The sequence below is a fragment of the Suricata suricatta genome, chromosome 6 (assembly GCF_006229205.1).
Source record: "Suricata suricatta isolate VVHF042 chromosome 6, meerkat_22Aug2017_6uvM2_HiC, whole genome shotgun sequence".
NCBI classification, from domain to species: Eukaryota; Metazoa; Chordata; class Mammalia; order Carnivora; family Herpestidae; genus Suricata; species Suricata suricatta.
In genome coordinates this window covers 99,595,000-99,621,878 of record NC_043705.1, presented here as the reverse complement: position 1 = coordinate 99,621,878, position 26,879 = coordinate 99,595,000, and the positions used below count along the sequence as shown (strand labels likewise).

Here is a 26,879-nt window from a genome sequence, read left to right as displayed (position 1 = left end):
CCCCAGATGGGGATGTTCTTACAAATCTCTTTATGAGAAAGGGTTTCTACACAGAGCTCAGGAGGGTCACTGGGAGAGAAAGAAGTTGAGAAAGAATAGTGATGAGGCAGGCAGCAGGTTGTGTCCAGTGTCCTGCTGAAGCTCACATGGTCACATAGCACAGCTGACCAGGCCTAAGGACCAGTCTCCTGGTTCCCAGTCTTGAGCTCTTTAGCTAGAACATTATTTTTTCTTGGTTAGCATTGTTCATTAAATGCCAATTAAGTGTTTCGGGATCTCTAGATGAAAGACCCTGTAGGAGCACAAATAGTTGTTATTAAGCAACCACATGCTATCCAGTATGGGCTCATAATACAAGATGATAGGTTTCAAATGTTGGATGAGAATGATAGAATCTTTCCACCATTCCTCCAGGTCAGAAGCAGAGTAGAATAAGGGCTGCATGAGATGCTTAAAAGAAGGACACTTAAAACATCCCTATTATAATTACCTTGCCATTGCAAGGAAGCCCAGATATGTACACTTGGTTATTGAAGATAGTAGAGAATGGACTCCATTCTCTCTGATCCCACCCCTTGCTCTTTCCATGAGAGGCACCAAAGAGAAATTGGCGGGCTCTGCCTTTCGTTGACTTCCCCTTCTCTATTGAGCCTTCCTGGGTGACTCCAGGTTACACTGGCGTTTTTCCTTTGTCGTTACCCCCAGAGCACTATATGTACTGAACATTCTAGCATTTAGTGCTATTGAAGTTAACTTTTTTATCCCTGTCTTCTAAGCTGTGCCAGGAATGGGTACTGTTTGGGGAAGGCAACCCAAGGTTGTCTGGAGCTCCTCAAACCAAAGGTTCTAGTGCACATCCAGACACATGACAAATCCTCTGCAAACACTGGATCTGGACCTATGGGATGGGATGCTCATGACTCTACCAGGTTGGGGCTTTATTTCATGACACTTTGGAAACAAGTAGAGCCGATTCCAGGATAGAAGGTGAAAGAAGCAAGAGCACCCCTGAAGAGGGCATAACGTGGTTCAATGCCCTTGCAGAGTTCCCCGTGGTCAGACTGCAGGGACATTCCCTGAGCTCAGCAAGACACTGACTTTGGGAATCCTATAAAGGGAAAGGGCAACTCTGCAAAACGGGAAGTGAAATTGCTTCAAAGAAGGGCAATTCTTAAGTGGCAGGGGAAAAGTAATGCAATACTGGTAAATGTGGGAACAGGATACTTGAGTCAGCTGAGAAAGCCCAAAATATTATTGCAAAGAAGAGTTATATTTTTATTAGTTCACAGTCAGAATGTAAAAAAAAATAAGTAAACAGAAAACAAATGAAATTACTTTACAGAAAGCACATTCATTACCTAAAAGTAGCACCTTAGTGATTGGCACTGTCCGGTTAGACCCACCGGTCAGGTTCACTCATGCTGATGAGTAAGCGATTCTTGATTGTTTTCTTTGCAACTCTGGGCTTTTTTGCATGGCTATTAAAAAGCAACTGGCAATTTTGACAATTTTATTTGCTTGGCTGTCCTATACTCGTTCTCCCCCTTGGATCCTAAGACCTTTTTACTTTCCAGACATTTACACTGTCTCTGGGTCACTCTCCAGTGTCTTACAGATAGAGTAGAGGAGGGACTGCCAGAGTGGCTGATGCTGAATTTCAATTTCAATTAATCTTTTAGTTCTTTCTAAATTCAGGCATCCAATCCCCCCTCACCCCCCGCCCCAAAACAACTAAACTTGCTTAGAATTGAAGGTGGCCCTGAACTGCTTTATCAACACCAACTCGAGGAAATCTCCATGGATACAGGAACTAACATCTCGATCTCCAGAATCTTTTCAAATGGATTCATGTCTCCATGCCTCTATTTAACTATTTCTGTGTTCCCATCCATCACAAATACATTATGGCATCAGAACACTGTGTTCTCACTGGTTGTCATAAACCTGATGCACTTGTAGTCTTGCTTGAAAAGTTGTCGATATAAATAACACATAAATTCACATTTTGCATAATAGGGCCTATTCCTTACGGATTGGGTCCTGAGAGTGCGAAACATACAATACATCTTGGCACAGAAGGTTCAATAACAACAATAAATTAATAAATACATAATTACTTAAATATTTAAATAGCATTAAGGTCAGTGGCAACCTGCTAGCTAGAAAATCTATACATAAAGTAGCTAATTGTTTCAGTGGGCATTTGACATTTCAATGTAAAAATACTACAAAGACATTATAATGATCCTTTACAAAAAGCATATTAGGTAGAAAATAACTTCTGGGGCCTATTCCGTTCTCTCTGTAAAACATTTTGCATAGTATCTTCCACTTTTCCTCCAAGGTTTCATCCTAGGATTGGAACCTGAAAAAGAATACCAGCAGTCTATGTGAATTAGAAATGTGGCAGCAAACCCGTCTTATTTCGCACAACACATTACTGGGACAATTGGGTTTTAGGAATTCCATGTCAGAAGGGCCCAGCCCGTCCTTATGTGGCTTACGATCTGTCTGGCTGCTTTCAGTGTCTCCCCTAGGAGAAGGTTCTAAGTCCTGAAAACCGCTTGCCAGCCATTTTTGTTCTGACCCTGAGCTACCTCTCTCTCTTCTTTGCCTTCTCCTCCAGGAGGGCGGGACCTTTGTCAGTTTTCTTTACTGCAGTATCTCTGTCCCCAGCACAGTGCCTGAATAGAATAAAAACCTGCAAATGAACTAATGTATGTTTCTGACTGTAGTGACTATGCGTGAGGCACCCTGTCTCCCCTTTCTTCTCCCATTCCCCCACCCCCACCCCTACCACCATTGCCCTGCACCTGGGTCCACTGAGTGTTCCAGATCTGGGCTGGGCTTTGTGGGCCTGCTCACCTAACTGCAGGACACAGAGGCCCAGTTGCTCCAGGATGAGCTATAGTAGCGGTCTCGGGCTTGCACGCGGATCTTGGCATCCTTGTGGCACACGACCTTGGTTGAGGTCTTGTCTACGGAGAGTTTATCTTTCTGCAAAGGAGAGGGATGTCTTTGACAATGCTGTCACAAGATAGGCTGGGCCTATTTCTGTAATGCTTGATCTCCCAAAACAGTAGACCTCCGTGTAAGGGTTCCACAGTTGCAATCACCAGTGGAGATGTATAGAACTTGCGCCACCTACCGATAGAAGCTCTAAACACATTTTCTACCTCAGCCCAGAGGGAGGAATGGTTCCGTCCAGCTCACACCTTTCTAGCACAGCTGCCCTGCCTGAAGACCCCAGGCACACTCACCCCTGTACTGGACTGCTTGTGGGACTAAGGCAGATTTGCTGTAGCTGCACCCTGGATATTCCGAAATACTATATCCTGATCCTTTTATCAGACGACGTGTTGAAATCCAGGCATTGTTTACTTTTAGCTGTGTGACCACAGGAAAATGCTTTAGGCTCTGTGTCTGGGTTTGATCAATTTCTTTAAAAAATTTTTTTAATGTTTTTAATTTATTTTTTGATACAGAGAGAGACAGAGCATGAGAGGGGGAGGGACAGAGAGAGAGAGAAGGAGACACAGACATGGAAGCAGGCTCCAGGCTCTGAGCTAGCTGTCAGCACAGAGCCTGATGCAGGGCTCGAACCTACGAACATGAGATCTGACCTGAGCCGAAGTCGGAGGCTTAATCGACTGAGCCACCCAGGCGCCCCTGGGTTTGATCATTTTTAAAAGAGGTATAATAATCATTCCTACCTCAAGACATGTAAACGTTAAAGGTAATCATCATGTAAAACTCTTAGTGAAGTCTTTAATCAGGTAGAAGTATTCAGTAGATATTATCTATTAATGATATAAATCTTATTTAGGGAAGATACATATGAAGATTTAAAATGATATTTGGGTAAAATTTACCCCAGAATAGCCCTTCCCTTCTACAAAAAAAAAAAAAATAATGCTCAGGGAGTAACTGAGTGACTGAATTTCTACTAAATGCTAAACACTATCCTGAATAAGGCCTTTATCCAGTGATTTCTAAAACCGGGGTCCAAGCAGCGTGGGGCTTTATAAGAGTACATCTTGGACCTGGGGATTATGATGCCAAGGCAAGAAAGCCTGAAAGCCGTTGGCGTAGCCTATGTGAACACCAGCATTCTGCTCAATAAAATAATTTCGCCATATGTGGAACAGCTGGGGAGTATCCATTTTGGGTGAGACATAGCACAAATGTTCTATCAGTCATTATACTCACTAAATTGAAGCAATCATTTTAGGTTCCTGGAGCCCAGATTTCCTATATGGGGACCAATTCTGAGTGCAAGAATTAATGACGAACTGTACTGGAGGCAGTAGTAGCGTGGTTAGGTGCAGGCAATTTGTGTCTCTCAGTCTGAATTTCCTGGTTCTGATCCTTCCTCTTTCCTAGCTGAGTAACTTTGAGCAAGTCATTTAACCTCTCTGAGCTTCAATGTCTTCACTAGCGAAGTGGTGATAATACTGCCTGCCTTTAATACTTTAAGGATTCAGTGAGATATGCATGTAAAACCCTTAGCATAGTCTTGGGCACTTAGTAAGTGCCAGATAAATGTTAGTTACTGGCATCCTCATCCCCTTGACGTGGACCTGCATAAACCTGAATATACGGTGCCTGAATCGCACCTTACCTTGTCTCTGCTGTTCTTGCCCTGGACCTGTATGCCAAATGTCAGGGAGAAGTAGGAATGCGGGGTGCTCCAGGTGTCAGGGTATTCCCAGCTCACTTCCACATGCCGAGAATTTTTTAATGGCTTCAGCTGCAGGTTCTTGGGAGGGTCTGGTTTGACTGTGGAAGAATATAAAGAAATACCCTTTATTTCCCTAATGGGGCGTTGGTGTAAGGTAGCTCTGGCTTCTGATCCAATTTGCACCTTTGACCAGCTGTGAGTCCGTAGGAGAGTTACTTCAACTTCTCTGGGCGCCTGTTGGCAGACATGAGTCTGCTGCTGGGGCCTGTGCTGGTGCCCGTGGAAGGCGGTCCTCACCCCACACCCTCTGTGGCTCACCCCGAGAGGGGCTCGGAATCCTCGTCCATTGCACAATCAGATGAGCCATAGCAGTGGAGCCACCTCTGTGTAGTGCTCAGAAGAAATTTTACAGCGACAAGGCTCTCACATCTGGGCTACGTGGTGAAGGACCACCCTCTCTGTGGTCAATACACCTCTTTGCACTGAGCTTGGAACTGAGAGGAGCCCCTCGCTGGAGATGAGATGAAAGACTTTCCATTTAGTGCTCTTTCTGTTGTCTTTTCACAGCGTCTGGCACTGACTCACCTTGTAGCAGTTATAGTCCAACTGTCTCTGTGCTCACTCATTCATTCACTCAATAATGATTACTGAGCACCAGTCATGTGCCAGCCACTGGACTGTGTACGGAGGATACAGCAGTGAGTATCATGAAGACTAGACCCTTGTCTAGACGAGGGCAGAGAAGACATTCTATGGAACGTCCCAAGCCCAGAGACCAGGGCTCCTAGTAGATGCTTTTCAGAATTCTTCTATTATTAACACAACTGACAATTTTTCTTTTTTCCTTTAGAACTCACTAAACGTCACCTCAGAGAGACTTCCCTGGCCATCGTTATGTGAACGCAATCCTTTCCCTACCCGCCAAGGGCAAACTCTCCACAGATGCTAGAGCAAGTTCTGTGGTTCTATACATTTTACTTCATGGTGGATGTTCAGCGGATAAATGGCCAAGGAAATGACAAATGGCAAAATCTACACCTGCAAATTAAAAACAATAGTTGTCCATTTCGGAGGGTCTTATATTATAATAAAGAAGATTCATTTTCAAATGTTGGAGAAAGATTGGTTGGGAATACCGCAGTTAGTATGGAAGCCTGGTATGGCATGGTGGGCTTGAGGGGCTCCTGCTAGGTTCGCTGTGGAAGCTGCCTGGAAAGCAGAATACAAGTGTAGCCACAGCCTGCTTTTCTTTTGTTTTTTTAAATGTATATTTATTTATTTGAGAAGGGGACAGAGAGGGGAGAGAGAGAATCCCAAGCAGGTGCCACCCTGTCAGCAGGGAGCCTGATGCAGGGCCCCAACTCACAAATCATGAGATCATGACCTGAGCTGAAATCAAGAGTTAGTCATTAACCCTAGCCACCCAGGTGCCCCAAGAGCCTGCTCTTTTCTAGGGGGGCAGGACAGGGTCTGAATGGCTAGCTGCCAGATTTGGGGCAACTTATTTAACCTGTGTAAGACTCAATTTTCTTTTCCTTAAAGTGCAGACAATAATATTTACATTGTACTCTTTTTTTGGGGTATACAATAAAAGAGATGATGCACATACACCCCTTACCTCAGTGCATGGGGCATTGTGCACGTGTGACAAATGGCATGCATCCTTAGTAAGTACATATAATCAAGCAAACTCACTGATGTCCCTGATGAAGAAGCTGCTGGTGTAGTTTTCGTACTTGAGCTTGTGAATCGCATCCACTACGACTTCGATGGGTAGGCTCTCCTCGGCGGCTGGGCAGACACTGCCCTCCTGACACTCCACTGCGTACTTCTTGTAATCCCTGTTGTCCACTCTGACCTTCTCTGCTGAGAGTGTCACTGCTCCACAAGTCACTCCTTGGGGGTCAGAGGAGCTGAAGTCAAAGACAGACATTACCCCGTGTCACACATTTGTGGGTGAGTTTCTAGGGGCGGGAGCCAGGCAGCCGTTTGAGGACACAATTTCTCCAACTGGTTTGATTTCTCCTCCGGGGGTAAGAAACTGCCCTCCCCATGAGAACAAGCTTTGCCTTAAGAGGCGGTATAAATATTAAGAGACAACTCTGCATTTACATGCCTCTGGCCTAAATGAATCCAGAAATTTTTAGATCAAGAGCCCTGGGTTAAATCTCCTTATTAGAATTTTAAATTCGTTTTTCTCATCCTAATTACAAAATCAATACATGCTAATTATAAAAAGTTAAAAAGAAAAAAACATGTATAAATGAAACGTGTGTGCCTCTTTCAACCCTAATCTCATTCCCCAAATAGAAATACTATTCATAGCTTGTTGTATCCCCCCAGATCTTTGTGAATATTCAAACCAATCATATATTCACGTGTATATATGCACACACACATATTTTGTCTATATATACAGACAACGATTTTATTTTTCATTAAATAGGATCCAACCACAGACATATATATGGTTCGTAACTGTCTCTTCCCCCTCTGAACATACGGGGAGCGCTCCGTGACAGACCACACAGATTGGGTTGTCCATTTTGATGAATGCACGTTAAGCTGGCAGATAACATACCACACTTTATTTAGCTTTCCCCTGCTGATTACCAAAAACAGCACAATGAACACTGGTTTCTATGTCTTTGTGCCTTCATATAAGCATCCTTTAGTAAGGATTTTTGTTTTAAAGATGGAAAAGGAAGACTCCAGAGGTTAATTTACTCAGTTAATCAGCTGGGGTTTGCTCTGTTACTCTGCCTTGTTCAGGAACCTAGACGGTGAGTGAGGGAAGTCACACAGACTGGCTAACATAGGTTCGGTATCCATGGAAACTGGTTTCTTAGGGGAAGTCCAAGTGTATTGAACAAACAATGAACTTCAGATTAGTGATGTCAGCAGAAGGAAAGGGAGCTGAGATGGCCCTGAGAAAATTTCTAGAGGCCTCAGAGTTTTGGAGTCTGTTCCAGGCTTTCAAGATCTTTGTCCGAGAGCTTTTGTTTCTATTTTTATCTCAGGGTGAAATTTTGGCAAGTCATCCGTAGCTTCGATTTCTCCTTTGATCCCTCCCCATGGTACCGTGAGCCTTAATAAAGCACTGCCAGGCAACCTGGAGAAGTGGGTTCAAACCCAGCAGAGGCGATTCTCAGGCCCGAATCATAGCCTGCTCTAACCTACACATGTGTTCAGGCGATTAGCTTAAATCTCCATGTTCTTTTCCCAATTTAGGCAAGAGGGGGTGTTGAAAAAAATACAGGGATGACTCCGTTTTCTCACTTATCATTAACTGATAGTCCATTGCTAGGTTGTCCTTATTTTCTTAGTGAAATAGTTCTTGCAAAATGCTGAGAGGTCGGAGCGGTTTCACTTACCCTCTGCTGCTTTTGACAGTGAATGTCAAATCAGCACTGATTGGCGTCAGCCACCAGCAGGTGAAACGTCCAGAATAATTCTTTGCCTCACATTTTAGAAAGGTCTTGTTTTTGAATTCTGGATTTGAAAAGAACAAAAATTCAATATTTAGAAGTTTTCTTTCAAGTACATTTTAATTGTGATGAACCACAGGCCACCACGTGGTACAAGAGCGAAAATCTCCCATTTATTTCCTTGGAAAATGACGCTGCTCCCCCGACCAGCAGTTCAGCAAGACTGGGAATGTCTCGTAGGATGCTGATTCTGCAGAGAATATGACGCACCTAACACATCAGAGGAGGGATTAAATTTGTCAAGGCTGCCACCCCAGTGCTGAGCTATGCACGATACACATCGGTTAATTTCCATTAACCTTTTTAAAGGGACTTCAGGAAAACCAACCAGATTCACCATGAAAATCTCTGAACATGAGATTTGGATGGTTGATGACTCAAAGTGTCTAAGAAAGCAAGAAAAACACAGGTGCTGGGTGGTTTCAGTAAGGGGTTTACATTAAAATGTTTAAAAAAAATTTTTTTATGGAGCTAAAGAGAAAATCAACACTATCTGAGGGAATGGGATTACCTTTCTGTTCCTTTAAGATATCAGTGGACCAAATTCCATCTTCTTTTTTGTGTATCAGTAGGAGCGATTGGCTCAGAACTTCACCTCCTTTATGACAGGTATATTGGCCAGCATCTGCAAATTCTTTGACGTGGATGGTCAGAGTTTTACCAGAGCCTAGGACTTCGCTGCTCTGGTCTGAGGTCCAGGTGATGTCATCTTCTTCAGGGGTATCGCAGGTGAGGACCACCATTTCCCCAGGGGCATCAGGGTGCCAATCCAACTCTACAACATAAACTGGAGAGCACGGGAATGGAGAACAGGGCTGTGAGCTCCATGAACTTGGGACTGGGTTTTATGAATGACCTGCACATCTGCCCTTCAGAAAAGCATAAGCTTGCTTGTAACAGCAAATGCTTGCTGCGATGATCTCAGTTCACTGGGCCCTACTTGGGCTCAAGGTCATGATGAGACAAGCAAAGAGTTTTTTTTTTTTTTTTTTTTAATTTTCATTTATTTTGAGAAGGACAGCATGAGCAGGGGAGGGGCAAAAAGATAAAGATACAGAAAGAGAGAGAGAGATTGAATCCCAAGTCTGCCAGCGCAAAACCCAACATAGGCTCAAACTCACCAACTGTGTTGTGTGATCATGACTGAAGCTGAAATCAAGAGTCAGACCCTTAACTGACTGAGCCACCCAGATGCCCCAAGACAAGCAAAGAGTTTTATAGCTGCCATCGACTCATTAACTGACAGGCTGTCTTTAATAATTAACCTCTGCTTAGCTGACAGATGAGAAAGGCCTTGATACACCAAAAGTGCAAAGAGCACAAACTCTTTACCAAAGGCCTGGTGGAGATAAAAACTTTCCAGCACAATTTCACTTTCATAGGGAATAAGGCAGGGCACAGAAATGTCAAGAAAGACTGACCAGCACGGAGATCCTGTCCCCACGAATTGGCTAAGGGATTTGAGACAAGGTACTTAATCATCAAGAGCCTCAGTTTCTTCATCTGTGAAATGACAATAATAGCATCTATGTCATAGGTTTGGTTATGAGGATTAAATAAAAACCAAACATATGAAACACTTAGCACTTAGCACCATGCCTACCACAGTAAACTCAGTGTTGGTTATTGCTATTTATAGACCAAAGGGTCAGATGACTGCACAGAAAAATTGTCCTATAATTTTCCATAAGCATTTAAGGATTAAGTTCCTATTGCATAAAACTCACCAACAGAGATTTTCATTCTGTTTTTTAGAAGAATTTTGCACCCTTATAAAGCAAGCAGTTTAGTGGATCTTAGTCTTCCCATTTTACAGAGGAGTATGCCAAAACCAAGAGACCAAGCAAAGTTACATCAAGTTAGAAACACAAGAGCTGTAGCTCAGGCCTTCTATCTCATTGGCTTTGCGCTGGATCTCTAATATGAGTATCTAAATTGGCATCTGAGGAATGGCTTAGTATAGTATTTCAATGAGTGGGCCACATCGCAGCTTTATTCATGCATGCATTGCTTATTAATGAACTAGGATCATTCAATGCAGTGGTTCCCCAAACCTGATCACTAAGCCACCCTTAGCAGCAGCAGCTCTGAGGAAACTGATGGAAACACAAATTCAGAGTTACCAAGCCAGCCACTTTGGGATGGGCCTGGGGTCTGTTTTATGCTCTCCAGATATTTTGATGCCCTCTCTAGTTAGAGAGCCACACTGGTTAAGAACCTGGATTTTGGAGTCACGTAGTTCTGAGTTTAGATTCAGCTCTGTATCTTATACTTGCGTGTGGCCTCAGGCAAGACATTCAATTACTCTAAGCTTGGATGTCATCGTTTTAAAAATGAGCAAAATATTAGTACTTGCTTCAGCACGTTGAGACATGGATTATACAAGTAGATTCATACAACAGCTTAACATAGTGCCCTAAATGCTCTATAAATGGTGATTTTTTATTGTTGGCATCCAAATGTAAAGCATTATAGGATATAAAGTTCTCACTTTACATCTGAGGGATTTGTAACTACTGAATGGGTAACAAAACAAGAGGTAAAAAGCATTCGGGACCCAACTCTTTGGAAATGATTGCCTGTCCTGAAATAAAACCGGGTTGCACCTTCAGCTTTCTCCAGTTTTCCTTTGTTCCACTGGCAACTGAACCACAGCAAGGTTATTTTTCTGTCACAGCTAAGACTCAGAAGGCCTAGAAGACCCTTCTAGGGCAGGGAAAACGACCACAAGGGGGAGCCTGATGAAGAGTGTCTGGAACCTTGTGCCTGGCTTCATCCCATCTGGTCTCCAATGCCCTAAACCCTCTGGGTTTCTCACATGTACTTCCTGGAATTTCTGTGGTTTACCAAATCAGAAGAAACATAAGGGTTTACTATTCAAGGCGCATGTTTCCTGAGCTCACTAACTATCCCAGGATTGATAGGAATCTGGCATAATCATCTAGCTCCCTTTCCTCAAGGGAGGGTCTAAAACTCTCAAATCCTCAGGCAGAGGGGCGATTGCTGGATTCTTGTCTTCCCGAAAAGATTAAGAGTGGAAGAATAGTCCCACATTGCTTTCAGATACCCATTCTCCAGTGTGGTACTTTCCTGACTATCAAAAGATTATTTCTGGTCATCAGCTGAAATGTCTTCACTTGTAATTTAGGCCTATTTCCTTCTGTTCTTCAAGCACATAGGAAACCATTGCTTCGTGCCCTTGTAAGACCTTCTGCAAATACTTAAATGCACAGACTTTGAAGTGAGACAGAATTGGAATCAAGTCCCAGTTCTGTCCTTACCAGGTATATGAAATTGGGGAAGTTACTTAATCTCTGTAGCCTCTATTTTCAACATCTATAAAATGGGTGTACAGAGAGTCCCTATTTTATATGGGTGTTGTGAGAATTAAATGAGATACTGTGCTCAAAAAATAGTATCTGTTATTAGTAGTATGCAATTAAAGACGGCACTTGCCAACAGTAGGTCTGCTTCATTGGGAAACATTTGAGGGTCTTTCAGGAACAACCAGCAATCAGTTAATACTTAGTGTGTATGACATAATAAAAGGATAGAGGGAACCCCTTATTTTATTAACACCTATTCCATTATTCTAGTAATTTTTATTGGTCATTGGGATTTTAAACAGGTTCTCTTGAATCATCAGTCCCATCACTTTAAACAACCAAAGATGCCAACTAACATTTACTGTCACTTTATGTCTGTTGAGTTGTCCCCTGAATTCACAGACACATTTAATCATCCATGTAGTAGGCGTCTCTTTGTAATCCCTGGGTCACAGTGAGGAAACTCAGGCTTGGAGGTGACCCAGCTTAAGGTCACCTACCTGATACGTGGCAGAGTCAGCCTTTGAGCCCAAGTCAATGCAAGTCTAAACCCTCTGCTTCCCCCAAAGTGCATGGTCAGGTGCTGGTGCCGGCAGAGGGCGTAGTATTGTGTGTTGGAGGAGGGGATGAGAGAACGGAGTCCTCATACTTTTCCAATCCTTCACTTTGGAATTTTAATTGAACGATAGCTAGTTTATAGTAATACTGGGAAAATCCATATATCTTTCCCCATCAGAGTCCACAAAAGGTCCTACTCTGGCATTTAATGTGAAAGACAAACAACACAGATGCCTCAAAAGTGAAGGAAGGACAGCCAGCCCCACACTTTCCCAGGGATGGCGCTCACTAGGAGGCCCCCAGGCTTGGTTGCCCGTTCTAGTCTGATGTCCCCATAGGGCCCGCCTGGTAGTCCTGGCTTAGAATTCAGGGCCTTCCCAGAGAAGGAGAGACTGGTTACCATTTTTCTCCAGTTCCCACATGGCCATGAGGGGAGGTGCCAGCAAAACCAGGGAAAACCAGGAGATGATCAGCTGCTGAGGATGCATCTGCAGGAGCGGGAGAAAGAGAGAAGAAGGAGAAAGACAGAAAGAAGAGGAAAGGAAGGAGAGGAGACAATGTCAGTCATTGCTCAGTCATTTTGGAAACTATATTTGTTCTATGTACATTGTTTCAATCTTGATATTTCTTGTCAGATTCATCCACATGAATTACGGGAGCCCTGTGCCGGTCTCTGGGTAAGAACATCTCCAAAGAAAGAGCCACAGACTATCTAGAGCTGAAGGAGACCTAAGGCCAGCCACCTGATAAAATCCTCTTATTTTTAAGCTGAGAGATTTAGGGTGCAGGGAAGGAACATGACTTGTCTGGATCAACATTCCACAGTTATTTACTTGGTACTTACTATGCGAAGGGCACTGAGCTAGAGAGATTAGGAACCAAAAGGGAAAAAAAAAAGGATTTTTGGCCTGGATCCTGTCTTCTAGGAGCAAATACTTCATTCAACAAATTTCTGAAGTCAGTATGTTAAACAGCTAGCCTCTCACTGGGGAGACCAGCTTGCACCTGCCTCACTGTATCATGAGGCAGTATGTTTGGGGACATCTAAGGTTAAAGGATTTGGGGGGCGGTAACCAGAGGTGATCTTCCAAGTTACGGCAACTGCCTGGTGACCAGGTTTAGTTTCTCTCCTCGTTTAGATTGCAATTACTCCAAACTCAAATGTTACTTCCTCTTCCATAATGAAACCAGTGATTCTCAGACTTAAGCACCCATCAGAGTAATCTGGAAGCCTGGCTAAAATAGAAGGCTGGGTTCCACCTCCAGAGGGTAGGATTCAGCAGGTCTGGCAGGGGGTGAGGGGGGGGAGTGTCGAAGGAGGAGGGGGCCTCAGAATCTGCATTTCTTAAAAGTTTTCAGGTGAAGCTGATGTTGCTGGTCCAAGGACCACACTTTGAGAACTACTGGTCTAACCCATGTTTTGGGTCCACAGCTTTGAAAATCAAGGTGTTCTTTGGAAGAAGTCCATAAGATATTGATATATCCAAAACAAAATTAGTGTTTAAAAGCAAGTGACTCATATGTATCCAAATTTTGACCAAAATCAACAGGACAATCCAATGCACAAAAAGATTATTATATAGCTCAAGGAGCAAAAAGCAACAAACATGAAATAAATGTCTCGTCAATACAGAGACTACATAAATACACAAATCTACAGCTTTCATGTAACACAAACAAATCGTTAAGTATATGTTAGCTACCTTTCTCCAACAGTAAAGGAGTAGATGTTTTATATTTAGTAAATACATATATAATGTATAAAACCTTTAATCACATGTAATGTAGTCTAAGAAGTGTGAACCAAGTAGAACATAAGGTTCTCTTATATGAAGGTGTACATTTCAGAAAGAATTCAACTTGAAATAAATCCACTATCACAAGTATTTCAAAGGTGACCCAAAAAATGTCTATCACTTGCAACTCTGTACAAATTAGTATTTCTACCCAGAAATTAGTATTATAAATCTTACTGAGGGGTATTGTGGTAACCTGCCTGAAAGGACAAATAACTTAGTTGGGGGTTTAAAATAGCAGATATCAATGTAAATTAAATAACAGATGAGTGAAAAAAAGCGAAATGCATAGTTTTGTGCTAAATATCAGCTATCATCTTATAGTAACACTCAATCTAGATTAGTATCCAGGGTTTATGCAAATCTTCAGAACATAAAGATTATACCCTACTTCTGAATTAGGCAGAGATGGTGATTATTGAATTTCATTCTGAAACATCCCCATCCATCTCAGAAAGCACCAATGTTCTGCAGGAACGCGTTTTCAGAAACCACTGACTAAATCATACAAAAGACTAAGGTTCAAAATTTTCGGCCATGGGGCACCTGGGTGGCTCAGTCAGTTAAGCGTTCAACTTCAGCTCAGGTCATGATCTAGTGGTTCGTGAGTCTGAGCCCTGCGTCGGGCTCTGTGCTGACAACTCAGAGACTGGAGCCTGCTTCAGATTCTGTGTCTCTGTCTATCTCTACCCCTCCCTTGCTTGTTCTCTCTCTCTCTCTCTCTCTCTCTCTCTCTCTCTCTCTCCCTATTTCTCTCTCTCTCCCAAAATAAATCAAACATGAAAAAAAGTTTTCAGCCAGATACCTTAAAAACGAGCTTTCTTGGCCAGGGCTATGGAATACAGACAAATCATGGCTTTGTTAGAATTGCTGCTAATACTAGGAGAAACTTGCCATGTGCTTATCCTGCCAGATCACAAAGGTTGAGAGTGGCAGAGATGGGACTAGAAGTCAGGCATCCTGGACCGTCAGCACTTTGTCACTGCAGCATGGGGCTTCCACAGGCACTTCATTAATCAGCCCAAGTTATGACTATAGCAATGTACTAGTTGCCACAGGGCATCAGTTAGTACATTCATAGGCTTGGAGTCCAGCAGATGTGGGCTTGAATTCTGCTTCCTCCACTCACTAGTTGTGTGATGTTGCTCAAATTATCTCTGAGCCTCAGTCTCCTCATCTATAAAATGGACATGATACCCATCTCAGAGGGCTGTTGAGAGAATGCAATGAGATGACGTATCATATTATAGAAGGTAACCAATAACACATTAGCTTATACGTAGGGGAAAAGATAAAGGAAAAATGAGATATGTCTGGGTTGTATACAACGATAGACAAAAACCGTCGTGTTGGTTGTAGGGAAATGCCCTAGAGGTATTGTAATTACACAGGTCTGTAAAGCCCTGATGCCCGCACTCTGGGAAGGGAAATAACAGAGATTCCTGGCATCTCCTGGTGATTCTTTTGCACTATCTTAATGCTGGGATTTTCCCTTTGGCTGTGTGCCTGGCACTTCCTCCTGGGGCCTGAGATGTGTTTGAGAATTTCAGGTGAACTGCACTTCACAGTCAAGGGAGCCCTGGTGATGATTCTAAGAAACAACTTGCATTTTAGTATCACCTGTGTTTTAAACCACGGGACACTGGTTGGGGTTGGGGGAGGTAGTGGTGGGTCACTCTCTTAGTCCAACACAAGGAAATCCGAAAGAGGGGCAGGATATTGTCACCCTGTTGTTCTCCAGATCAGCTGATAATAGAGAGCTGTAGTTCACAGCCCACATTTCCTTTGCATGCTACATGTGAGAGTTCTGAGGATTAAACCTCTTTTTTCTATGTAATATTGTAGGTTTTCTAAATTCTTGAAATCCTTGTATAAGGAACACAGGGACCCCAGATCCCTGAAACTGGTGCCAACATGGGCATGCCCATGACACTTGGGTGGGAATCTCTTTTGCAAGTTTTTTTTTTGTTATCTTTTAATTTAGAAAGAATTACTATTGGGCGCCTGGGTGGCTCAGTCAGTGAAGTGTCTGACTTTGGCTCAGGTCATGATCTCACGTTTTGTGAGTTGGAGCCCCACGTCAGGCTCTGTGGCTGACAGCTGGAGCCTGGAATCTGCTTCAGATTCTCTCTCTCTCTCTCTCTCTCTCTCTCTCTCTCTCTCTCTCTTTCTCTCTGCCTCTCCCCTGGTAGTGGTCTGTCTCTGTTTCTCTCTCTCAAAAATAAATAAACATTAAAAAAAATAAAAAGAATTTTTCTTTTAAAATAAAAAGGCAAAATCACATGGGTAGCTCATGCAAAGACCCCCAGTTCTAGAGCCAGGCAGACCTGCATGGGCATCCCAGCCCCTCCCCTTATTGGTTGTTTGACTCTAGGCAAGTCACTTGACTTAGGTAAGCCTTACACTCGACCTGTAAAATGGGCGTCCTGTGAGGCGTTAATGAAATAATCCATGAAGGTACCCAGCGAGGTGCCCCGAGGAAGTCAGGACACTTGGCTGTTTGCTCTCCTGAGACCCACTCTTAGCACTCACTATGACTGCAATAATATAGTTACTTCTCTATGTTGGTCTTCCCTGCCACACTGAGCTCTCTGAGGGCAGGGATCAGGTCTTTCTTACTCCACATTATACCCCAGAGTCTAGCATAAACTCTCCGGCCTCAAGGGATCTTATTATTATTAGGGGAATCAGTGAGTATACAGAAATCATCCATCTTCAGATCCCAGTAAAATGACACCTAAGAGGTTGTCCAAATTCTTTCCAATATCTTTAAATACCTTATTTGACAGAAGTGGGCCATCAGCAGGGGGTTGGTAATCTCTTGGTTAAAATGATACTTCAACATGATCATTATTTTTTTAACCCCAAAATCTGTTGCACACAATTTACCTGGGCAACTGTAAGACACCAGCACAGTATAATCTTTTGTTTTCCTTATCACAGATTTAAAAACCCTTTGGCAAGTACTTTTAAACATTGTGGTTGCTTTTCATCTTTAAAGTAGCACGAAGTTAGTTAATCCAAAAAAATATGGATAACCCAGCCATCAGTCTGGTTGATGGTACCAGCTGATTATTAAGCCCAACACAAAGTTTGCTCCGCAACTTTAAATTATGTGGTATAAGTATTATTTTAAAATAAAAAGGCAAAATCACACAAAGCATGGGTAGCTCATGCAAAGACCCCCAGTTCTAGAGCCAGGCAGACCTGCTCTAGATGTTTATTGAATTCATTATGACTTAATGAATGAACAGCTTTAAAAAAAGTTTATAGCCCTAAGAAAAGCACCACTCACTTGCTACAATTTAACTGATGGGCATAAAATCGAAGAGCTTGCTTTTATGTACACACCACTCTCAGACAAGACAAAACAAACCTTTCTATCAAATGTGCATTCATTTGCAGACCCTGGTGTACAATTCTTATAAACTGACTTTTAAAATTAATACCTTATACATTAGTCCCCAAAGTACTGACTTTTCACTAGTGTTCCAGCTGGCAAGTCACCAGGGATGTCTCCAGGAATGCACTCACTCCTGGCAGCTTGCCAGGGGTAGGGTACCACTCAAGTGATGCTACCCCTGGATGGCCCACGGGCCTGCAGAAAGCTAGCAGGGGCCAAGGAAGTGCTTACCTTGCCTCTGGGCAGGCTGCAGTTTGCTGGGTCTAAAACTTGTTTTCTTCTTCTTCTTCTGCTGCTGCTGCTGCTGCTGCTGCTGCCGCCGCTGCGACTGGAGCTTATATACCCTACTTCTACCAAGCTTTCTGATGGAAACTTAAACTAGAAACTGGCTTGTTCAAGTTGCATCACTGAAAACAACTCTCAAAACCTTCTGGGGGAATTTCAAGAAGTTCCTTTTTTTTTTTCCCCATGTGTATCAATAATGCTGAGGGAACACAAGCATCAAAATCCCAGGTAATGAACTAAGAGGAAGTGATTTTGGGTGGGGAAAAAGGAAGGAGATGGGTTGTTCACCTCTTTCTGTTGACATCAGGGTCAATGGGCTTAAAGCCTGCATGCAGCAGGCAGTCTCCCCGGGCTCCACAGACAAGAGAAGGAAGGCCAAGGAGAGTTCACAAAGGAGGCCAGTTTCAGGTCAGAATCAAGCAACTGTAAGCTAGAGGGTCCCAAAGCAAACTCCATGGTTCTCCTGAAGTCAAGGAGAATGAGATGAAGCGCAAAGGATTTAGTATATTTAAGGTTTGCCTCTTCCACATTATTCCTTCAACATCCGGATTTCAGAATCATCCCATTACCACCTGTTGTGGCTTCATACACCACACAGGCACCTTACATTTATACAGGCATAGCCCTGGGAAGATGGTAACAATATATGTATTACTAATAAGACTCAAGTATGGAAGGATACAGCTCATGCTCATAGGCAATTACTCCGAGACAGGTGGGGACATAAAGTGAAATATCCACAGTTAGGCATATAGACAACCTCTGCCACACTCAAGGCACACCCACTTGGTCACCCTGACTATAACCTCACACTCTTATGCACACAAAACTATAGAGCCCTAGGACCTCTAAACCGACTCACAGAATTAGCAGAATTAGGTAGAAATTCCTAAAGGAATTTAACATTGTTAAGAGGAGTGAACGGTGAACACAGTCCTGCACAAGAGCACCCCTTCTGCAGAAGAGCAGCAACATAAACACTAGCACGAACACCTACATACACCAAGTACAAGCCCACAGATGCACGTCGATCGATGCAGGCCATACCCAGAGCCCCCAAGAGAGGGCGCTGCTGCGAGCAGTGCCCGACCCGAGCCTCGGACCAGGAGCGCACTCTCACCCGCGAAGTCTCCATTTTGGAGTCCGGTCCCCCAGTCCCCCACGCCTGGAAAGTTCCTGGGCCCCGGCAGGTTTCAGGTGGGCGCAGCTTCCCATACTAACTTTCCTTGCAGTTTCTGCGCGGGGAAAACTGGAGACCCGGGCGAGAAAAGCGGAGCTTCCCAACCGCACACTTCCTCCCTCCGTTTGTCTCATCCTGGGAGGGCGGGGGCTGCTGAGCTGGCAGTCCTTCTGTTGATCTGACCTGGTGCTCTGGCTTGGGCGGAGACAGTACCTTGAGCCCCGAGGGCCTTCTCCTACCCGCTCTGTCCACTGAGCTTCAAGGGAAACAGAAGTTCTTCTCAAGTTAAACAACAAAGCAAAACGCCCTGTATCCAAGTCATGTCTAGATATGACCAAAGTAAGTTGCATTGTATTTGGTTGTATGATACCGTGTGTGTGTGTGTGTGTGTGTATGTGTGTGTATGTGTGTGTGTGTGTGTGTCCGAGGCAGCTCGTGCTTGTTACCACGGGCGTCTCTGGTGAATATAACGGACGGTGATGGGGAAGGGATGTTTGATTTTTGTTGTTATAGGATACATGTATACAGTCACACACACAGACATATATTAAAACACGTACTGACTTGGGGGAGTTCTTTCTGTAAAAATGTATTTATTACTCCCAACAAGCCATCAAAGATTACTTAACAGAAAACTTAATACAAAGTCGACAGAAATAGTTTAACTGACTTGTTTTCGGTGGCAGCCTCCCCACAGGTGAGCCCTTCTATAGCCTTCCATAAATACATACATACATACATACAATAGGTAAGACAAAACCATTTTACCAATGTGTTCATAAAAGCAGACTCAGAAATAAAAACACACTGATTTGAACATAAAACCTAAGTTAAAATAGTGTGCTAGTCGTGCAAAAGCAGTTTCAAGGTAAGCCTCGCTCCCTCCTTCCACTAGATTGCAGCCCCAGGACGAGTCCTGTGTGAAAAGTATGGGACCACCCACTCCAAGGACAAGTAATAGGTGTTTAAGAGCATGGACTCTGGTGTTAAAGACCTGAGTTCCAGCACCTGCTGTCCACTTTACTTAACTTCTCTAAGCCTCACTTCTCACGTCTGTAAAATGGGATTAATAATAGTACCTGATCTTAGGTATGTTGTGGGATTAAGTGAGGTGAGATGTAATTCACTTAGCACAGCCTCCTGGTTAAGTGCTTAATGAGTAGCCGATTTATTGATTTATTTATTTATTTAGCCTGCTTGTCCCAGGAAGACTTTTGGTGGCTTGCCAGGGGACATTGAAAATAGAAGACAAATGACAGAATTAATGGGAGGAACCCGAGATAGAACCCCTGCTAGTCCTCCTGCCATGGAACCCCATGGCTGCAGCTGAACCACTGATTTGGCCTGAGTGGCTAGATCACCAGGAGGAGAAGGAAGAGCCTGCACTTGCCCCCTCTTGACTCAATAGGACCGACTCATTTGATGAGTCCTATTTGCCCATGGAGAAGTCCTTCTCGTACTTTATCTGCAGACAAGAATTCAGGTTCTCGGGCACCACCGGGATTGTCATTCAGTAGATCTGAGGTGGGGCTCAGGAATCTGCATTTTAGCAAGCGTGCAATTGACTCCGATGTGGGGACTGTGGCCTGCACTTTGAGACACTCTGCACAACCCCGGTGCTCCACCGCCTGGAGAGACGTCTGTTGCCCTACTTCTCTCTGGACCCTGGCAGCACCCTGGCAATGCCCACTGTCCTGATTTCACAGAAGAGGTGTATCGCCTTGTCCCCCGTCACAGTCCAGACCCTGCCTCACGCAAACTGAACCACAGCTGTGAGCTCCCTCAGCGTCTTCCTGTGGGCAAGTAAGGTCTGCGGATGCACGGCAGGCAGGCGGGGCTGTAGGACGGAGAGGATCCCCTTAGAAACGGAAAATAACTTGAAGCGTTTTGGGACCACAAAACTTTTTTAAAAAGATGAATGCTCTGAGCTTTCTAACACAAATTTCAAATAAAGGGGAAGCCTTGTATACACCTTAAAATTAAAACATTAAAAAATTACGCAATACATACTGGCATGCTACCGTAAAAACTTCAAATAATACAAATACATATGGACTAAAAAGTTGAAGCCCTGATTCACATGGCAGTTAGAGGTCACCGTTGCCAACATTTTTGTCTACTACTGACTTTTTTCTGTGTATTTATATCTATCTGTATAAATTAGGTCAGACTATATGTATTTTGTAAATTGCTGTTTTCTCACAATAGTCTGTTTTGTGTCTAGTGGTTTCATGTATCGTGCTAGAGGTCATCTAGAATATTCTGTTTGGATCAGTTAGGATACTTTGGGCTTTACTCCCCAGCTAGCTTCTCTTGTGCTCCCCAAATAACTCTGCAGTTCTAGGCATTAATCCACACAGGACAGCATCTAGGATAATAAAGGACCATTTTTTCCTGGTGTGTCTCTCTTAGGAGCAAAGAATTTGTGTCGGAAGTCCTTATGTTCTCCTCATCTCCCTGGTCACCTATAAACTAATCATTGAGAAAGAGAACGGGCTTACAATGAAAGTCAGGGTTTAGAAAAGTCCATTTTGCTCTGAGTTTCTGAGAGGATCAAGATCCCAGAGGAATGGATACTCCACCTCAATGAAACCAGGTTGGAGAGTCAAATATAAGTGGTTGGAGCTGTCAGTAAAGTGACGAAGTATGACAGTTAATTCACACAAGACCCAGTGTTCTTCCCCCAAATGATTAGCTGCTTTTGAAGGGACACTTCTAGTTTAAGGGCATGGGAAGTAGCTCCCACTTGCATGGGGGAATGTGTGCTTTTTTCCACCATTATTATGATTATTTTTTATTTTTTATTTTTTATTTTTTTCCATAATATTTTATTGTCAAATTGTTTTCCATACAACACCCAGTGCTCTTCCCCTTAAGTGCCCTCCACCATCACCACCACCTCTTTTCCCCCCTCCCCCTTCCCCTATGATTATTTTTTAAATTTATATTCAAGTTAGCATATGGTGCAACAGTGATTTCAGGAGTGGATTCTGTAACGCCCCTCACCCATTTAGCCCCCCCCAACCCTTCCAGTAACCCTCTGTTTGTTCTCCATATTTAAGAGTCTCTTATGTGTTGTCCCCTCCCTGTTTTTATATTGTTTTTGCTTCCCTTCCCTATGTTCATATGTTTTGTATCTTAAAGTTCTCATATGAGTGAAGTCATGATATTTGTCTTTCTCTAATTTCGTTTTGCATTAATATGCTCTAGTTCCATCCACGTAGTTGCAAATGGCAAGATCTCATTCTTTTTGATTGCCAGTACTCCATTGTGTGTATGTGTGTGTGTGTGTGTGTGTGTGTGTGTGTGTGTGTGTGTATTCTTTATTCATCCATCGATGGACACTTGGGCTCTTTCCATACTTTGGCTATTGTTGATAGTGCTGCTATAAATATTGGGGTGTATGTGCCCCCACCCTGGAGCAGCATACCTATGGGATGTGTGCTTTTAAGAAAAAAGCCTGGGGGTTCTGTGGCCAAAAATTTAACAGTGAATAGTCTGAGTGGTATGACTATAGATGATTTTTATCTTCTTTTTGATTTCCTAAGTTTTCCAGAATGCTTATAATGAACTTGTATTACTTCTCCAATCAGAAAAATCTCATGGAAAAAAGACATGAATGAAGCACGCAAAAAAGGCAGAATATGTTGTGGTTAGGAATTTGTTTTGTAGAACCAGACAGTGTTAGGGTAGATCGTGGTCCATATTCATTTTACGTAATTGAATGTGCTCTTGGGTTGCGAGTTGCCACGTCACTGCTGAAGTGCTAGACTTTCAGGGTGGCTGTGGAGAGGCCTCTGTCACAGGTGTGGTGTTTCCTGGAGGCAGAGGCAGCCCAAAGTGATCTCGTTCAGTTTTTCAAGTGTCATTCAAATATATTTTTTTGTTTTAATGCTTTGTAAGAGATCCCTAAAGCCAGCTTCTTTTTAAAAGGGGCTGAGATGTCTTCACCCACCTCCTCCCCTTCAACAGCGAGTCCTATCACATTTCTACAAAGTCAGCCTTCTGTCTGGGCCTGTGCTCTGAAGGCAGTGAGTGTCAGATGTCGTCACTGCAGAAGTCCGTTGCCCAAGTGGGCATCTTTGCCTGCTAGACTGGACAGACTACACAGTAATGCAGATGCTCCACTTTGTCACTGATGTGTTCATTTGCATATGGAAATCTTTTTCTCTTCCTTTCTAAGTGCAATTTTATGTTAATCCCAGTGAAAGGAATGGGTGTGCAGGCCGGAAGTGGGTGTTTCCCAGGCTGTAGGATTGCGAGGTGTCTAAATGCTTCTGTTAGAACGCTATGGGAACAGTTGGTCTGGTATTGCTGTCACCTGAGATGGATAGCACCAGGCAAGGTGGGACCAAGGTGGAGAAGACAGGCTTCTGGGGTGACACAATACCATCTACTGAGTCTTTCCACATCAGCTCAAACCAAAAGACAATGATTGCATATTCACTAGCCACCCCTGCATTTGTAGGCTAAATTGTTAATGTTTATTCATTTTGAGAGAGAGACAGAGTGTGAGCAGGGGAGGAGCAGAGAAAGAGGGAGACACAGCATCTGAAGCAGGCTCCAGGCTCTGACCTGTCAGCACATAGCCCAACGCGGGGCTCGAACTCACGAGCCTTGAGATCATGACCTGAGCTGAATTTGGACACTCAACTGCCTGAGCCACCCAGGTGCCCTTGTAGGGTAAATTGTTAAATCATAATTTAATAAAGCACATCCCTACTGCTAGAATTCCTGGGAGCATAGAATTCTCTAGACAAGAAGTAACTTGACCAAAAACCCGAGATTTGAGGCATCTTCCATTGTGACTGTTGATCTGGGGCTCCTATTTGAGCCTATGTTCATTTGGAATTTATATTCCTCTGGGCTTTTATTGTATTTTGCTCTGGAAATCCACCCTGGAAGGCAGCTATTGACCCTGGTCTCCTGCCCTGTTATTTTCTTTCCAAGTTTTGGCTTTAAAATATCCTATCTATTTATCGATCTACCATTATTGATTAAAAAATTTTTTTAATGTTCTTTTAGTTAGTTTTGAGAGACAGAGAGAGACAGCGGGAGCAGAGGAGGTTCAGAGAGAGAGGGAGACACAGGTCTGAAGCAGGCTCCAGGCTCTGAGCTAGCTGTCAGCACAGAGTCCGACGTGGGGCTCGAACCCACGAATCATGAGATCATGACCTGAGCCGAAGCCAGATGCTCAACTGACTGAGCCACCCAGGTGCCCCTACATTTATTGATTTTTGATGGTACTTTAAAAAAATAACTCATGCCCCTGGTTAAAAAGAAAATCAAATAATACAAAGGTTGTTAAATATGTCTGTCTCCTTTAGGTGCCTCCTGGACTCCCCAGTGTGAAAACTGTTTATACCACAGATCCAAGGCAGGCTGTCCAAACTTGTGTGTCACATTTGGTAGTGATCTTCCAGTCATTTTACAAGAATATGTAACAATCAAATAGAACAATTTTATTTCTGTTTTTTTTAAGCTTTTTTTAAAGTTTTTTTTTTTTGAGAGAGAGCAAGGGGAGAGAGAGAGAGAGAGAGAGAGAGAGAGAGAGAGAGAGAGAGAAAGAGAGAAAGAGTCAGAGCATGAGCAGGGGAGGGGCAGAGAGAGAGGAAGACACAGAATCTGAAGTAGGTTCCAGACTCTGAACTGTCAGCACAGAACTTGACATGGGGCTCAAACCCACAGACCACAAGATAATGACCTGAGCCAAAGTCAGACTGACTTAACTGACTGAGCTACCCAGGTGCCCCTATTTCTGTTTTTTAACAGGTGAAAAATGTTCCTTTAGACCATGGGAGATAGAATCCTTTAGACCGTGGGAGATAGAATTGTAAGATGTGGGCACTGCCACCAACAGGGCTTGCTCAGGTTGGGGAGATCTGACGAGGCGTGAAAGTTAAATAATGCCAAGACAAATATGTGGCTAGTAACTGGGCAGTTAGTCACCAAACTAATTTACACCGAGGGCACTACCGTGTGTGCAGTGTCAGCACCAATGATGATGAAATGCCACTCTGGAGTATTTGAGAGGCCAGAAAAATTTAGCAAAAGGGAAAAACAGCATCCTTATATTATCAAAAAGCAGCACAGCAAACAGACCCTGGAGTTGATCAGTGTTGAGTTTTGGTCTCTGCTCTGTTCTGCCACATGGATGATCTTGGACAACTTACTTCAACTTTCTGAGCCTCAGTGTCCTCATCTGAGGAAGATGAGACCACTGATAGTATCCAGCTCAGAGAGTAGTGATAAGGATCAAATTACATTTTATGTAGAAGGTGGGTCAACAAGGGCACCTGGGTGGCTCAGTGGGTTAAGCATCTGACTTCAGTTCAGGTCATGATCTCATGGTTTGTAGGTTCGAGCCCTATGTCAGGCTCTGTGCTGACAGCTCAGAGCCTGGAGCCTGCTTCAGATTCTGTGTCTCTCTTTCTCCTCTCTCTCTGCCCCTCCCCTCCTCACACTCTTGTCTCTCTCTGTCTTTCAAAATTGAATAAATGTTTAAAAAACTTTTTAAAAAAGAAGGTGGGTCAATAGATGGTAACTCTTATTAAAATTAAATAATATAAAAAATAAATGTGTTTGGTCACCAGGCGAGTTTCTGGTCTTATGATGGAGCAATTATTAGGTCATGTCATAGCAAAGTTTTAATAATAGTTTTGTCTTTATTAGTTTGTTTCTTTAATTATGTGACATCAGTCTACATCTTACTGAGCACCTACTCTATGACAGAGGCTATGACGGTGTAGTAGGAGCACTGTCCCCTCCAGTGATGTTCTCAGGTATCCTAGGGGGCAACCAAAGAGCCAAGAGGCAGTGACACTGTAGTGTGTAATACATCTTACGATGATGATCATGGCAGGGTGCTTAACAAGCATACTCACTTTGGGGGGGGGTGGTCATGGAGGACTTCCCAGGAGAGGTGATGTCTAAGCTGAGACTTGAAGAATGAGGAGTTGAGTTTGTATGAGAAACAGTGAGTTAACATTTTTGAGTACGCTTCAGTCTGTCAGGTACCATGCTATGTTTCTTGTGTGTTTTCCCATCTAAGACTCAACAAAACTATGAGGCAGGTACTATCTTGCTCACTTTACAGATGAGAGAACTGAGACTCATAGATGTGAAGTTCACTTGCCATAGAAAATGCAGCTAGTAAGTCGAGAAGCTGAAATTGAAACACATGACATGTTCAAGTCCATCAGTACCATCTGTCATGCACGGCCACCCTATATTATGTTTATAAAGTGAGGGCATCTCAGGTTAGCAGGAAAGGCATTATCCTCAAGCCATATATAGCAGGCCAAAGGAAGAATTGGTTTTTGGGTGTGTGGGATAAAGGAGGGGAGGAGAAGGATGTGATTCCAGTGATTTTTGAGAATGTTGGGTCCAGATATGAAGGTTAGGTCAGGAGAGACTGCAGGCAGAATGCTGCGGCAATCCGGTGTGAATGGATGAAGATGGCACTCATGTGTCCTCCCCCTGCAAGGAGGGGAGCCACGTGGCCATGTGATTAGAAGCTCCCAGGTACCACGGGATCTAGACAAATAGGCAGGAATCCAGTGAATGCTCTCCATTTCTGTCATCCAACTGGATAATCAAAGTTCCATACAGATTATTTTTGGTTCCAGTCATGAGTTGATCAAGGGACACCAGTGGTTCTGGGAATTAACCGCGTATATATCACTGTTTGCAGTAATCCATGTATTTTAAATGAGCAAGAGTCATTTGGACCCATCAGTTTCTGAGGCAGAAACTTCCCCTAAGAATGAAATGTGGGCATCAGTGAGGATCCTTGAATGCTGTCCTCATAATGGCAGCTGACTTTTATTTAGAGCATTGGTTTTTTGCTGTACAATTACAGCTTTACAGTTAGTCCTCATAACAACCCTTTTATAGGCAAAGACATTGGAGGTAGAGACAGAATGAGTGTCAACCAGCAAGGAAGTGCCAGATCTGGGATTCGTGATCTCAGATACCACCCTGGACCTGAGACCTCTGCCCAGGGCTACTGATAAAATCTGCCCATGTTTCTGTGTGAAGGATGTTTTCCAGAAAAGTCTTTTGAATTCTTCAGGCTTGACAGAGGAAATGCGGGCATTTGTTTACTTCACAGTTATTTATCGAGTGACAGTTATGTACTAGGCACTGTGCTAAGTTCTGCA

At 43.4% G+C, this 26,879-nt stretch overlaps 1 protein-coding gene across 2 annotated transcripts; it reads right to left on the bottom strand.

The window, feature by feature from the left end:
• Positions 1 to 1,293: 1,293 nt before the first annotated feature.
• IL12B (interleukin 12B) lies at positions 1,294 to 17,666 on the bottom strand. 2 transcript variants are annotated; one of them, XM_029942930.1, is made up of 8 exons: positions 17,484 to 17,666; positions 12,454 to 12,541; positions 8,681 to 8,956; positions 8,056 to 8,173; positions 6,377 to 6,594; positions 4,622 to 4,779; positions 2,866 to 2,997; positions 1,294 to 2,365 (listed from the first exon to the last, which is right to left on the bottom strand). In XM_029942930.1, the coding sequence occupies exons 2-7, from the start codon at positions 12,539 to 12,541 to the stop codon at positions 2,866 to 2,868; spliced, it is 990 nt and encodes a 329-aa protein (XP_029798790.1). In that variant the 5' UTR covers positions 17,484 to 17,666; the 3' UTR covers positions 1,294 to 2,365. The 2 variants fall into 2 exon arrangements, with proteins under 2 accessions (XP_029798790.1, XP_029798791.1); XM_029942931.1 differs by lacking the exon at positions 17,484 to 17,666 and adding an exon at positions 9,591 to 9,672.
• Positions 17,667 to 26,879: the final 9,213 nt, after the last annotated feature.